The sequence below is a fragment of the Nymphalis io genome, chromosome 20, assembly GCF_905147045.1.
Source record: "Nymphalis io chromosome 20, ilAglIoxx1.1, whole genome shotgun sequence".
Lineage (NCBI taxonomy): Eukaryota > Metazoa > Arthropoda > Insecta > Lepidoptera > Nymphalidae > Nymphalis > Nymphalis io.
The window spans coordinates 7,339,488-7,355,910 of record NC_065907.1 but is presented as its reverse complement, the minus strand read 5'-3'; the positions used below and the strand labels follow the sequence as shown (position 1 = coordinate 7,355,910).

At 32.6% G+C, this 16,423-nt stretch overlaps 1 protein-coding gene and 5 non-coding genes across 6 annotated transcripts; 5 read left to right on the top strand and 1 right to left on the bottom strand.

Annotated features, from left to right (window-relative positions):
- Positions 1-3,006: 3,006 nt before the first annotated feature.
- Trnaa-ugc (transfer RNA alanine (anticodon UGC)) lies at positions 3,007-3,078 on the bottom strand. The gene has a single exon. It is a non-coding gene; the product is annotated as a tRNA-Ala (tRNA).
- Positions 3,079-3,230: 152 nt separating this feature from the next.
- Positions 3,231-3,302, top strand: Trnaa-ugc (transfer RNA alanine (anticodon UGC)). The gene has a single exon. It is a non-coding gene; the product is annotated as a tRNA-Ala (tRNA).
- Positions 3,303-6,411: 3,109 nt separating this feature from the next.
- On the top strand, positions 6,412-6,483 carry Trnaa-ugc (transfer RNA alanine (anticodon UGC)). Its single transcript has one exon. It is a non-coding gene; the product is annotated as a tRNA-Ala (tRNA).
- A 1,829-nt stretch (positions 6,484-8,312) lies between these two features.
- Positions 8,313-8,384, top strand: Trnaa-ugc (transfer RNA alanine (anticodon UGC)). The gene has a single exon. It is a non-coding gene; the product is annotated as a tRNA-Ala (tRNA).
- Positions 8,385-12,996: 4,612 nt separating this feature from the next.
- Positions 12,997-14,100, top strand: LOC126776404 (uncharacterized oxidoreductase TM_0325-like). Its single transcript, XM_050498901.1, has one exon. The coding sequence runs from the start codon at positions 13,104-13,106 to the stop codon at positions 13,863-13,865; it is 762 nt and encodes a 253-aa protein (XP_050354858.1). The 5' UTR covers positions 12,997-13,103; the 3' UTR covers positions 13,866-14,100.
- Positions 14,101-16,255: 2,155 nt separating this feature from the next.
- On the top strand, positions 16,256-16,327 carry Trnaa-ugc (transfer RNA alanine (anticodon UGC)). Its single transcript has one exon. It is a non-coding gene; the product is annotated as a tRNA-Ala (tRNA).
- The last annotated feature ends 96 nt before the right edge of the window (positions 16,328-16,423 follow it).

Genomic DNA, 16,423 nt, shown 5'->3' with positions numbered 1-16,423 from the left:
GTCAGTACGGGTTTCGACCAAAACGGTCCACAGGTGATCTTCTAGCGTACGTAACACACCTTTGGGGTGAAGCTATCGACAAGCATGGATAATCGTTGGCTGTCAGCCTCGATATCTCCAAGGCTTTCGACAGGGTCTGGCACAGAAGTCTTCTCTCCAAGCTACCGGCATATGGTCTGCCTGCTCAGCTATGCACCTGGATTGCCAGCTTCCTACACAAGCGTAGCCTTCGTGTTTTAGTAGATGGTTGCGCTTCACAATTCTATGTAGTGAATGCTGGGGTCCCCCAGGGATCTGTGCTATCTCCCACACTCTTTCTTTTGCATATCAATGATATGCTCTCCCTTGGGAACATACATTGCTATGCAGATGATAGTACAGTGCATGGTGGATACCACGGACGCGCAGTGGTTGGGCGGGCGGAAACTGAGGAGAGGCGGGAGAATCTTGTCATTGAACTCGATAGGACGTTAGATCTCATCGCCAAATGGGGCTCTGATAATCTTGTTGAGTTTAATGCCAAGAAAACACAGGTATGCGCTCTCACGGCGAAAAAGTCAACATTTTCCCCTCTTCCCTCCCTCTGTGGTACTCCGCTGGTGATGCAAAGCAAAATCGCCATGCTGGGGATTGACGTTCGCTGCGACCTTAGTCCAAGGGATTACATCGAGGCTGTTATAAAAACAGCTTCACGGAAACTCGGAGTTCTGAACAAGGTGCGGCGCTTTTTCACGCCACAACAACTGTGCCTGCTGTACAAAACACAGGTACGGTCTTGCGTGGAATATTGCTCGCACCTTTGGGATGGCTAAGTACCTACTTGAGGCCTTGGACCGGTTGCAGCGACGTGCCGTACGCATTATTGGCGACGTAAAGGTCACAAACACCCTTGAACCTTTACAATTGCGTCGTGAGATAGCAGCACTAAGCGCTTTCTATCGACTGTATCACGGCGAGTGCTCTGAGGAATTATTCTCTCTAATTCCTGCTTCCCCCTTCCTTCTTAAGTCCACGCGAGCTGGTTCTCGATGTCACCGCCTAACTGTGACATCAATTCCATCGCGAACAAAGAAATTTGGCAACTCCTTTCTTTGTCGCACTTCCAAAAAATGGAATTCCTTACCAGCTCACGTATTCCTCTCCTCTTACAACCCGGGTTCCTTCAAACGAGGCGTGAAGAGGCATCTTGCGGGCCGGCAAGGCGAAGGCGGCTAGTGCAGAACGTTTTTCCCGTCTGTACTGGCCGTCGTCGCGTTTGGACTCTACTACCACTTACCATCAGGTGGAGTAGAGTCATTTGCCCTCCCGGCGATATATAAAAAAAAAAAAAAAAAAAAATATTTCATACTCCATATTATTATCGCTTGGAAACCGCACACATGGAGTCAAGTTTTAACGTAAGTCTTTTACATTCATGTATTTTGGGTAGGTACACTGGACACACACACATTTACATACAAATCAACCGCATAAATATCCAATATAAGAAGGCAAATCTATGATATTATCAGCTAAGTAATAAACTGTTTTGCAAAACAAACATCCTACACACAGCAGAACTTTATATACTAGTTCCCGTTCGCGTTACGCTTTCAAGCTTAACTGCACAATTGACCTTCATGAATCTTTTCATGCAAGTTATTAGGATTTTAAAAATATATACGGTACCTAACATCCACTCACGTGCGGACGGAAATTATTTTTTAATTAAATAATATAATACAACTATTAAAACGCTTATTTCGAGACCTCACACTGGTGTCCAAGCACATGTCACAGTAGTAATCTTTTAGCACTTATTGTGACACTTTTTTAATATAACAGCGGAACCGGTCAGTGCCCTTCGTAAAAAACCATCTGAGCTAAGATGAACGCTTCTTATTCTGTTATTGTTTGGTAATTTCGTCTGAATCTAATGAGATAAAGAAGAATGTGACAGATTGTTTAGTGGATTAAAATTGCCTCGAAGTTCTTACTTTATTTGTATGAATTTTGTTTTATCCACTAAGGCGATTCTTTAAGAATAATAAGCATGAGTCAAGCCTACAAAACATTTATTTATAGACGCATTAATTGAAATTCAACTCCGTAACAGTCTAGTGGTTGGTATATAGAACTGCAAGTCTTGAGGTCCCGTGATCGAATTTCGGTTTGGGACGGTAAAAGTTATTGGCTTTTCTGTCTGAGTTATCGATAGTGTCAGGTTTAGGGAAGGAATAGAGTATACGCATATGTAGACTCTATTCCTTCCCTGAAGAAATTGTTTAATGTTTTACAAGAATATATTTAAAACTTACTGGGTGATAGGGCTAAAAACCACCCACTTATTAGATATTCTACCGCCAAACAGCAATATTTAGTTGTCTTCCTGTTTGAAGGGTGATAAGCCCGTGTAACTACAGGCACAAGGGACATAACATCTTAGTACTGCAGGTTGATGGCGCATTGGCGATGTAAGGAATGGTTAATATTGCTAATAATGCCGATGTCTATGGGCATTGGTGACCATTTACCATCAGGTGGTCTAATTGGTAATCTGGCTACCTTTTTATATTAGAAAATAACCCTGTATATCGTCACTTTTGCATAAATTTTTCGATACGACGTCATTATGTCGTCAGCGAACACTGGCATAAGGATCTATTCCATACACCATACGCCACCAATCGATTTCTCCCATCCTTATAAACTTCTATTAACACAACTTATACATTTATGGTTTCTCGCTAAATTTACAACTCTGAAGCTCAATAAAAATATATAAAAAATAAATATAGGTATTTATTGATTATTATTCATTTGTATAGACGACACTTCAATTGTATAGAAATAAATTAATTTGTATAAATCATAAACTAAAAAACATTTAAGTAATTATCAAAATATATTAATATAACGAATACGATTTGTCCTTTATAAAATCTGAACTAACAAACAAACAATAAATTGTCGTTTTCATCTTTAATTTTGACGTAAATTTCATTATTGCGATTTTACATCAAAAATTGGAGATGCCGGGGATCGAACCCGGGGCCTTTCACATGCAAAGCGAACGCTCTACCACTGAGCTACATCCCCGACAAGACATTGAGCGAAAGAAGTATAACTTAAATAATTAAGTCAACAGCAGTGAGACATTTATTATTTTTTTTATTTTTCTTTTAATAATAGCAGTAAGTTACGATAGTCATATACAAATACTTGTTCAAACGACGATTTATTTTGTCATCGGGGATGTAGCTCAGTGGTAGAGCGTTCGCTTTGCATGTGAAAAGCCCCGGGTTCAATCTCCGACATTTCCATTTTTATAAAAACAAATCGCACTAATGAACGTAAGTTTAAACAGCTTACAAACAAACAATTTCGTCTTCGCACTAAATTAAATTTAAAACAATATTCAGTTATCACCTTCCAATGACGCCCGCAACACGCAAGCTGATCTTTTTCCTAATCACCCCCTACCGTCATAATACTAGGAGGGCGGATTCTCATCACGTACGCTGTACGTGGGTGCCCGGAGAATTACTACGCGTGTACGTAGATTTTACAGAATTTACGGACTGGTTTTAAAAATATGCAAAAATTCTATACTTTTGCGTGAATATAATAACAATATATGTAATTCGTATTTTATATCAAACAATTATTTGTTTCTTATAGTATGATTAAGATATATATATTATATACTTAAATAAAGCCTCTACGAGTACACATTTAATTTTTTTTACTGTGCAAATCATTCAACTTAAACTTACTATTATTATACAGCTTACATTACTGTATACATAACTTACAGTATAGAATATGCGAAAATAAAATCAAAACATACTTTATTCAAATATTATCTACCGATCGCCTTTAAATCGTCATTTTTCAGTATATATTTAACTAGTTTCCGCCCGCGTTTTCCCCCACATTTGGAGCCATTTCGTAACCTATATCCTACTACCTTTTCTCTACCCCTTACGTCTATAGAAGATTTCATGATGATTGTTTGAGAAGTTGAAGGTAAAACCGTAACAAATAAACAAACGAACTAACAAACTCACTTTCGCATTTAAAGCAAAACATTGTCAGGAAACCTGCATGTGTCAAAATATCCGTCAAAAAATAGTATGTTGAACAGCTATCCATTTGCTATATATAAGAGTTGAGGTCCCTGCTCGATAAAGCAACAACTCGTAAAAGTCATACAGCTGCACAAAGGCCTCTTTTCCTTTTACTTCTTTCACGTGTGGTATCACACGCACACGTGAAAAAATAAAATAAGTTACGTAGAGTTTAATAAGAAGATGTAAAATTATATTACATAGAATAATTCTAAATATTTTCCATAAAATTATTAATTCCTTATGCAAGTCTATAAATCATTTCACTAAAATATTTTGCATTCTAACCAGGTGTTACCAGAGAAGAAATTTTATTTCCGAAATAATTTTCCGTATTTCCATCTTGTTTTTCGTTTTTGGTGTATCTGTGACAGGAACCGGAAGATGCCGGTCACGTGCCGGCTACGTGCCCCCTGCGTATTACAGAAATAGATAGACGAAGATATACATACGTAGGTTACTTTTCAAGTCAATACCGTTGCAGCCTTCGAGTACTGAAGCTGAGATTAATTTTGCTCACGAATAACTTTTTATATGATACGTATAACTCATTATTATATATTTATAGAAAATTATAATAATAAAAATAATACTATATTAATATTTAACTTGCATTTAAAAAAAGCAAAGTATCAGCCTATGAATGTTCCTCTACTGGGCTTAGGACCTTTGTGGAGAAGTATTGGAGCTTTTTTCACCAATACGGATTGGTACATATGTGATAAAATTTCCTTACAAAATTTTCCTTCACCGCCGAACAAGAGATGATTTTAAGCATCTCGATGATGATTTCCCGGATTCGAGCCCGCAATTTTCCGATAACATCCACGTATTTTATCAACGAGCTGATCTTGACTCGTTTCATTAAAAGCTAAAATTGAATAAAGCTTTATTTATTTTGTAGATATAATTTTCGCTCACTTCATTAATATAGTCATATGTATATTACATAAACTCCCTGTTTAGAATATATTATTTATTAATTTATATCCTACCTCATAATATAAGATTCGTTATTTAAACAAAAAGGTTTTTACATTTGAATTTATTTCATAATTATTATTCATTTCAATTTAAATGTTTTGAAATAAACATTACAGTTTCCGAAACCCTCTTAATTCATATATTCTTATCAATAAAAGCGGATTTGTATTTAAATATAGACCATAATTTCTAAATAATACCGTCAATTCATTTAATAGGGTTAAATCCTTTATTCGGATCGTGGAAATATTTTTATGGGCGACGAGGAATGTCATCAACCATCCACAACGCACTCCCCTTGACAATTCTATGATTTAATGCTTTACTTACTATTTGATTATAAAACGTTGATATTTAATTCACACATAATAAAGACCCCATAGCTCTATGTGGAAATTATCTTATATACATATATAAAGTCATAAACAAGCCATATTATGATATGAATTGATAATAAAGAATCGTATAAGTATTCTTTGATTATTTTTTTTGCTGTAAACATATTATATTATTTAATTGTATGTCATTGTTACAAGTATTTATCGGATTTACTTATGAATATAATTTAGCGTGTAAAACAATGCTGTGTCTTCTTCTTTCGAATGTAAAATCAGTAACGAGAGAAAGAGATAAATCAGTATTTTACAAAACAAACTAACGTTTATAAGTAATGTTGTACGTGATTGATGGAAAATCCACTAAGTGTCTACTATAATCTCCATTCTAAGCTGGTGGTAAGTGGTAGCTTTATATTTATCTTGTAAAATGGCTACACAAAAATGCTACAAATATTAAAACCTACTTGAATAAAGTGATTATTTTTATTTTAAGTTCTCATTTCTTCTAAGTCTACAAGCTACTGCAATCCAGTTTTAACTGGTTAAAAGTTTTATAGAGAAATGAAACTACTTGAACTCCACAACCTTCCAAGTAGTACTAACAATACTACTATTTGGGATTAAAATAGTTATTAACAAGAATTTAGAAACATACTCTTCATCGAAAACATTTTTTTTTTCTTTTATTATTATAATATCCTCAAATCAGTCATCGTTCGTTTCGTTTAATCTTTGAGTTTTGTGTTTTCATTACAGAAATATCGATAAATATAAGGTTACGTAATGCTTAACAAGTCTCAATTGAATGCTTATTTATTCAAGTGTATATTCATTTACTTTATAATAATATCTTCATTTGTGTGTTTGCACAACGGGTATTTATTTTATTTGATTAATTTCAATGATCATAATAATGTTAGTTTTTCAAATAAAAGAATCTTCTTTATTTTGTGTGCTGTATTTAGATATTACGAATACACGGGGATGTAGCTCAGTGGTAGAGCGTTCGCTTTGCATGTGAAAGGCCCCGGGTTCGATCCCCGGCATCTCCATTTTTTGCGGTAGGTGTTTTTATTACATCTGCAATTATTGCATTAGCGTTTACGGCATCAAATTACTAAACATTAAGCTTAAATAAGTATTTAATTGCATTACGTACAACAGACGTCAAATTTATTTATTCTATATAAATAAATGAATTTCTGAACAAATAATTTCACAAACAAAAACATTAATTATAAAAGTATATACTCATTTCATATTTATGAAATTATAATTAAAATAAAAAATAAAAAAAATAAGAAGGAAAATACGAAATGAACAGAACTAACCGCAAAACATAAACGAGCAATTGACAGTAAAACAAATGTCGAAGTCATTCCGAAGTTCATTTACAGCAGATTGACAAGCACGGCAGAATGGCCGGGCTGCACCCTGTAACGCGGGAATTAGCAATAAAAACTTTTTTACAATCAACACGAGGACGATAGCTGAGCCTAGTGATGCGACTTTATCGAAACATACAAAATAAAAAAAGTTCGAAGGTGCTATTGTTTACACACACACACTAAGTGTTATTTTATTGCCATTTAGATAACACTGACTTAATTGAAAATCGCGATTTTGTTAATATTTGTAACAAGTGGATCGAACAACGTTAAACTTAGATTTATATACCAAATTGATCAGAGACATGTAAATAATTTACAATAAGAATTGTTTCGATTTAAAAATCACACAATTATCTACTTAATACCGCTTTCACTGCTCATCGATATAACATTAGAAAATATAGTCACCCCTAGTTTCTAACGCAATAATTCTTGGTCGCACCTCATTTGCATTTCTTTATTGGATCGCGGGGAAATTGAGAAAAATTTGGGCACTCAGTTTTAATTAGGACTGCACTTGAATTTAGAATTTATGTAAGACGCCCAATTTGTATTATTTGATCGTAGTATTTACATATCTAATTTATAATAGTTACTATAATTTAAATTAAATTGGATAAAAAAATACGTAGTCAAATCAAAATTGCAACTTTTTTTTCTTAATTTATTTTAGAAAGTTGAATGACTACTATATTAAGCCAGCTGCACCTTTGCACAATTAAACTAGCCGTGTAAAAATCATAAGCCAGTTGTTACACCGTCAATGCACCCCCAACTATGGGATCTTAATTATTATATACCTGTAAATACACTGTCACTCACCCTTCAAATCGCAACATTGCAATACAAAGTTACTTACTGTTTGGCGGTAGAATAAAGTCAACCCTAAAATCGGTCAGACAAGAGGTCGAATAACATACATTTAACATCCAGAAGTGAAACTGATTTAAAACCTCAAATTAATCTTTTTAATAATAGAACACCAAATTATATAAATTGATGTAAATACCTAACTCACTCAATTAGTAAAATTAACAAATAAATTTAAAAAACCAAATAACACATTTAAACACATTCAACAAATCACAAGTCGCGCCAATAATTAATAATTACTTTATCTTTCTGTCCACCAAAAAAATAGCGGTTTTACAATTAGCGCGCGTTTTTCTTTTTTTTTTAACAACGCTGTTGTATGGATCAAGAAATCTCCTAACTATACAGTCACATATTTTTGCGCTAAAAAAAGCTTAAGCAGCATAAATCAGACAAAAGGATTCGAAAATATAATATATATATATATATTATTATGTATATTATTATATATATATTGCATATAGGATTTATTGAACATTTTAAGATTAAGGATTGCATATCCTTAATCTTAAAATGTTCATTTTTGCAACTTATTTGAAATGCCAAGCATGCGCATGCGTTGCTAGAATACGTAAAGTAAGTTCACTATGTAAAAGTTTTACAATCAGCCTTTCATCGGGGATGTAGCTCAGTGGTAGAGCGTTCGCTTTGCATGTGAAAGGCCCCGGGTTCGATCCCCGGCATCTCCAATTTTTGAAAAAAATAATTGCAAATACATATTGTTTTAAAGTACATTTAAAGTATAAAATAAAATATAATTCAATAAAAAGATATTTCGAATTATTCAATACATTTTTCATTTTATTAGATAATATTTAATACTGATAATAAATAACACAGAATATAAATGTTCACAGCATTATTTTGATAAAAGTACAATTTATTGCCAACTTTTTTTATGTGCCTGCATCTAAACTCAATTCCAGCTCACCGCAATTCCGCACTCAGGAGCAACGCATTAATTCGCGTTATTGTTCTCCGTATTACGTATAAGTTCCTGTAAATTGTACAACCTGTAGCTAGTAAACATATAAATTGACAGTTATAGCCCATTCCAAGTGCAATCCGAGGATGAGACGATACATCAGCACCGGCACCATCCATCGCGGTAATGGCGCCGTACTTCGCGCTGTTACTGAATCTTTAATATGCGAATCTACGGTTACTAGATCGAAAATGGCGAGTAATAGAATGTTAGGTTATCGAATTGTATATATATCGAAATATAATTTGCTTATAATGAAGGTTAACAGCTTTCAAGTTGCTTCATAAACTAATGACCAGTAACCGATAATAAAAATTACATAATATTATATAGTTTAAGTATATATTAATAATGATTAGCAACTAAAAATATAGACCCATAAACATCACCACTAAGGTGCTTGAAAAATAACCCAAATAAATTCTAGCAATAAGAAATATGGCGCTCACAACAGAAAGAAAAGATAAAAACGGTCATTTTTCAAAGCGAGGAAATTTATAGTCGCTCAATTGAATTTCACAGTTGATTTGCGCGGCTGGGCCGTTTGAAAAATCCTTCCGGTTTTCAAATTCGGAACGCATCTGTCAAATAAACGCGAGAAAACATAGAGCGGTGTTGCCTGCTTAAGCGAAGGGTCGCCATGTGTCAAACGGGAAATAGTTATTTATGGGACCCATTCACAAATTGCATTCGTGGTCGAATTGATATATTGGAATGTTTTATATGTAAATGTGATCTAAGACGAATGTCTTGCCCCAGAAACGGATATCGAATGATTTATAAGATATGTTTAACAGAATAATAATAAGTAAAATATAAATTATGTTATTTTTATAATTGATATAAGATTGTCAATAATTTTAATCTACATGTATAATATCCTTAAAGATGACAAAAGTTAAAATTTACTTTTACAAATTGTTTATTTGTTGCTCATACGACTGTAGATAAAAAAAAATGTTTAGTATATGTATTTTTTATGAATCTGACGAGATTTCATCTAATAAGGTTTTATAATAATAAATATGACTTTAAAGATTATTCATCTTTCTCCAAGTTTTAAATACATTACCCGATTGCAGCACATTTAAGGGTTAAAGCATTTACCGCGCAATATCTTAAACACCCTTTTGAACAAATTAAAATTCTGTTGTTCAAAAATCTTGTGTAGTGTAAATTAAGAGAAATACATTTTTATTACGCCGATGAAAGCTTATAACGATAATATACAGAACTATTATTTAAATATAAACAATACCCAAAAGTCATTTTTGGATTCGGTGTCAACCAAAGTAAGAAATGTTAATATTGATATCTGTTTCCTGTTGAATGAAAATTATAAAAAAACAGCTGAATTGTTTTATGCCCGCTCTACATTCGAAACGCAAAAACCTGTGAAAGCTGTGAAACAAAAGCGAGGTTTCGCGACTTCGCGTTCGCGCTTAACGGCGCTCCCCGGTCGATGTCGGTTTTTAGTTACGTGAGAAAGGGTTCACAATGGGATAAATTGTTTAACTGTGAAAGAAGCCGTTGCAAGTTTAAAGGGCTATATTATAGGACGCAAAGATTACGAGCGAATTGTGGCTAAATTTCGCAGTCACTATACACAGGCGAGTAGATTTAGGTATTTTTCTTTTTCTAAGTAGGGTTTTTTCTTTATCGCCAAACACGAGATAATAATTATAAATATAAATAATGAAAATTTACTGGTAATTCACGAGTACAAACCACTGTATCATCTAGGCTAGGCTTTAGATATATTTAACTTAATTCTTAATGATAAAAAGTTATTCAGCAATTCAATTACGAGCAGAGTAGAATACACTAGGAGAGCATTACAGCGAAAAATAACTAGTCTACACAAAATAATAAGTACGTACTACCACTAACGTCTAGGTACTAACATGAAAACAAATAGTTCATTTAGCATTATGCTTACTAAATATATTAATAAAACATGGTCACGATTATCCTATAAATCACTTCGATTTCAGTAAATCAACATCCGGTCTCGCCGAGTCGAAGGTCAATTCGTGGACATTATAGACAACCTTAATATTGCAGCAAAACATTGAAAAGTCGTCCAGTGTGCTTAGTTCGTACTGTTTATATTTTAGAAACATAATTTATGTCAAATTAAGGATATACGAACCATGGTTCGGCAATTGGCGAGCTGCATTCCGAACCTTGGTGGCCGGAGGATATAACTGACCCGTCGATATTTCTATCTATGAATAACATTTTATTTCAATTGTTCAATTTGAATAATTAATTTGATACTATTTTCATGATTTTTTTCTTCAGGATATAAATATAATACTAATAATAATCACTTTTTGGACTCTCTGAAATGAAAAACAGTGAACATGTTAGCATGAAAGGTCAACTATTGAAAATATAATTGTTGGAATCTCATCTATCGATCGGAACCTGTTTAAATTTAAATTGTACGTCACGCGCTCTCTTACGGCATAAATACCTTCATAATATTGCATATTTACATATCGCTAAATCGCTTATGTCACGTGATCACATCTGCGTGAAGTAAAAGTGTTGCTATTTTTTTAAGTCTACTATAATGTGAGCAATAATAATGATCGTAGACAGCAGGGTGACGCCACATATTAATTGAACGAATGAGAGAATACACTACAACCAAATAAAATGTACGAATACCAACTACGTGAAATTTTTCAGGTTAGATAATATTATATCATATTTCATATGAGAATCATTCATCTCGGTTCGACTCTCCGTGGTTTCTTTTTTGGATTACATTTATGAAGAAAATGCACAAGTTTTTCATTAGTGAATTATAATTTTCTAATATTTGATATATTAAATCTGACCTTGACATTGAATAAATAACTCATTTATAGTTCTGTACTTTCAATAAAATGACCATCTAATCAATGCATACTTAAACCATTCGTTTAATGTTGATTACGGTTCATAATAAATTTGTCCTTTTTCAAGAACTTGCATTTTACCCAAGTCTGTACTTTGTTTCGTATAAACATATATGGAATATGTAATCAGCACCAAATATTTAATGATTAAAAAATTTAATAGAAATGTAATGTAACTACTAAATAGCAATATAAAAAGTATAACAGCATTTTATAGTTTAATGGGATGCTGGTGGAAATACTACGACTATCGAAATGGTCATTTTTGGATGGCACATTGGACTAACGCACCAATTTAATAACAACTTTTAATCACCACGAGGCTTTATACTACTTGCTTATAAATGAATCCTCGATTATTACGAACACATTACATTTATATTTTTAATAAAGAATGTACTTACAGTGGCATTACAATATTATATATAATATATTCACAATACGAGTAATGTAAATAATTTTAAAAGAAACTCAATTTATAAATACGACAAGTAAAGATTAAGTTATACAGCTAGTTTTCGACTTTACAAAGTCAGTAAATTCTTCCTTGGACACAGTATTCGTTTCTATAATAAGATTCCACAGTTATTTTTAACTTTTTATATTAATTTAAATCTCATATCAATAAAACTTTGATAAATAAGATATATTACTCAAAACAAGATTATAGAAATAAGAAAATCGTGGAGTTCGTATTTGTTGATTTCTAAGCAGGATAAGCATAAATTTAACTGTATTTTTGTATTTAATTCACTCTGTAATTAAAAGGGTGAAAAGACTAACTAATAAGCTTCTTATTATTTCCTCTTGGAAAACATATTCTTCACTTGGCTTCACTTAAATATAAAGCTAAGCCGGTTCGGAATGTTGGTCTACATTCCGAACCGGCTTAGCTTTATATTTAATTCAATACTGAAACATGACGATTTATATGAACTTACCTGAATAAATAATTATTTGACTTGATTTAATAATTTGATTGAATTGATTAGATTAAACTTCTCAGGAGACAAGGCCTTTCCACAGCAGTTTGACATTTTTAGTCGGTTACATCAACCAATAATTGGTCTTGTATGCAAACAAAAACTTAAGACAAAGACCTATTATAAGCTATATAACCCGATACATACATAGTTTATAATTTTGCATAAATAATATATATGTACTTAGTTACCTCTGCAGTGTTTCTACTAAACTAGACTCTAGAAGCTATACAAAAATACCTTTGTTACAACGTCAGACCTCCAACTGCCTATAACTATACGTGAATTGCTTACCATAACTATTATTTGTCTAAAATACCATTATTCATAGTTTTTCAACGTTAATACTTAATAAAAAGTATTAAGTAGAAATCGAAATTCGGAGCAGGCAACACCATATGTCAAAAATTGAGTTTGTACTGTTTGTATAAATAGATCTAAAACAATATCTATTCTTGTAGGTACATATTTATTAGTCCAGCTTAATAGGATCGAAACTAAAGATACTTTATATTTTAATCCATAATAAAAATGGATTTCACAAATAAAATTGTACTAATTACTGGCGCAAGTTCAGGGATCGGAGCGGCTACAGCGATATACTTTTCAAAATTGTCTGCAAAACTTGCCTTGACCGGAAGAAATGAAAATAATTTGAAAAAGATTGCTTTGTATTGTGAGAAGGCTAAGGGAATAAAGCCTTTGACCGTTGTGGCGGATTTGACAGAAGATTTAGATGTTGAAAAACTCGTTAAAGAGACTATAGATCACTACGGTAGAATTGATGTTTTAATAAATAATGCTGGCGTATTAGCCATAGGAGGAATCAAGGATACCAATATGGAGATGTATGACAAAGTCATGTCTACGAATATGCGAGCGGTTTACCATTTAACGATGTTGTGTGTCCCACATCTTTCTGCATCCAAGGGAAGCATTATTAACGTATCTAGTATCAATTCTTCTAAGGCCTACACCAATTATTTACCATATAACATTTCAAAAGCTGCATTAGATCATTTCACAAAATGTGTAGCCTTGGAATTAGCACCAGATGGTGTTCGTGTAAACTCTGTAAATCCAAGTTTTGTGAAGACTAACATTCTAAAATATGTAGGATTAACTGATGATCAAATTGAATTATTAGTTCAGAATGTTGTTGGCAGAACGCCTATGAAAAAGATAGTAGAAGCCAGTGAAGTGGCTGCTCTAATTGCTTTCTTAGCTAGTGACCTAGCCAAGAGTATAACCGGATCATGTATGTCAGTCGATGGTGGAAGTAAATTGCAATAAAATAATAATATATTTAAATTTACACATTGAAATGCAGATCAGCTATATTGTATTTACTTCTAGTCATAATTATTGTTAAAACCTAAATTAACTTTAAAAGTTTTATTATTTATATTGTATATTGGAAATAACAAATGTTGAGTATCACGTTGATGTTGTAGTAGATGCATATTCTTAATTAACAATAAAATTGTATAATGCTTAAGATATTTATTAAAGTCAGACTTTAATCTCATCATTTGTATTAATTATCATTAAAATATGTTTTTTAATTATTGATTTATCTAATTGATAAAGTTTCTAAATATTTTATCATTATTATTCCAAAGTAATGGTAAGTTATTTCATTTATTAGTATATCTTTACAAATTATGTATATTCGCATTTTCTCATGCAAATACATACATACTTATTATAAATATGTCCTACCATCAAAAAATTACTTTGCAATTTTTACTATGCAATTATATATTAGTTATACTACTGAAGTAAAGTGAAGCCCTGAAGCCTCATCAAAGGATTTTCTTTCTCATTTCTACATCCCTATCTACTCTACCTACCTAATAGTTATTTGTCTCCTACTTTTTTTTATGGTTCACTCGGTAATATTTTGCCCATTTAAGTGTTTAATCACTTGTGTGAATATTAATAGCCATATTTTAGAATCTTAATATAGTATTAGGAATATTAGAACGCAATATTAAAATATATTTAAAAGAATGATGATTGCATCCAAGACTTTGCTCTTTTTACATCTATATCGCAGGTATATTGTCAAAGCCGTGATATTACTATTTCACTAGTGATATTATAATTAAACGGTAGATTGTGAATGACCTCATTTCTTCCAATTTAACGGCCCGGTTTTAGTGACATTGCAATGTCACGGGGTCATTATAATGACATTATGTTATAATAAACCTAGGTATATTATGAGTGAAGTTGGAAGTCGAGATTCTGATTGGTCAATTCATTTCTATTCGCCATTTGCAAAATAATAATAGTAAACATTGGAATGCGCAATTTTGCGTCTAAAATTATTGTTTAATTGTTAATTTTTGTAAAACAAAAAAACCGGAATGAGGTAGGTAAAGATACATGCGACATCTATATACCTATATATAAATAATAATATATCGCATATTTTCGCAAAGGATATTCTTTTCATGTTGCTGGATTGATAACCATTCATTTATATGCACAAGGGCCTTGACATCTTAGAACCGATGGATCTCTATATTTCTTTCCAATATATATGTGCAGATGTAACCACGTAACATAAGCTCGTCCATTTGGTTATTACTTATTACTAGAAATATGTGGATTTCAAATTCGATAGTTTCTCTTAAAAAGCGTACGTACTAATTACGAACATTTCAATGATGAAATAATTAGAAAGTTGCGAGTCATGTTATATAAGAGTAATATTAAGTAAAAAGTTAATACCGGATCTAAATTAAATAAGCGCTAGTTGGATTGTATATATTTTTTTAATTTACACAAAAACCACTAATTCTATTGACACGAAGTTACTATACGATGTTCTACTTTTAAAGCGAGCGAAGAACGATACAATAATATGAAAAACGGCCTTTAATATCCCAAAGCTTGATAGAGATCTCCTTTCCTCTTAACTTGGCACTCGTAATCGTCTTTTTTTTTCGAATTGATTGTAGCTATTGGAGAAAATGTTCACGACAGCGTCACCGAGCGGGGGGCGTGTCTAAAATATTCAGTCGGATGTTAGGAGCCCACTTAAGAGCTCAGAATACGGAGGTATCGTTGCATCTAAAGCTACGATTCGGAACTGTTTCATGCTGCTTACGGGTACTTACATTTGAATACAGATTCGGGTAAACGGCAGTTAAAGTTTTTATACTTATTCTACTTTGCTACTCCAATGTGGATTGCGGCAGCATTAACCGCTACAGGTTTATTTGCTTAAAATGAAATAATATTTTTAAACTACAAAACACAAATTACGCACATGAAAACTCTTGAGGCTTATTGCTTCCTTTGAAGCAATAATTGCTTGTGCAATTGTTGATGAATCCAAATTCATTGCACATTATTGTTAACACTGATTGGCTTATTTTATGTTAACGAGGATAGGGTTTGAAAATGTTTTGCCTGGTTTTATACCTATATATCGTCTCCATTCCAGAACATACATATTAAAAAAACCGTATTATAGTAAAAACAACAAAGCTGTACTTGTTGTCACACACATTTGTCGTCTAAACGTTAATATATCATATTACGCAATGTTGCCGAGATAAACAGCATCACAAATATTTGAAAATTATATCACAATTGAAAATTTTGATGTCTTTTTTACTGAAATGTATATTTTTATTTATTAGATTTAATATTTACGAACAGTTAATATCGGGGATGTAGCTCAGTGGTAGAGCGTTCGCTTTGCATGTGAAAGGCCCCGGGTTCGATCCCCGGCATCTCCAATTTTTTTGAACATTTTGTTAAAATCGCTATAAATGCCTTACCACGTGGTCTAGTTAGTAACTAGATGAGCTTATAAGTCTCAAGTATTTAAGGTT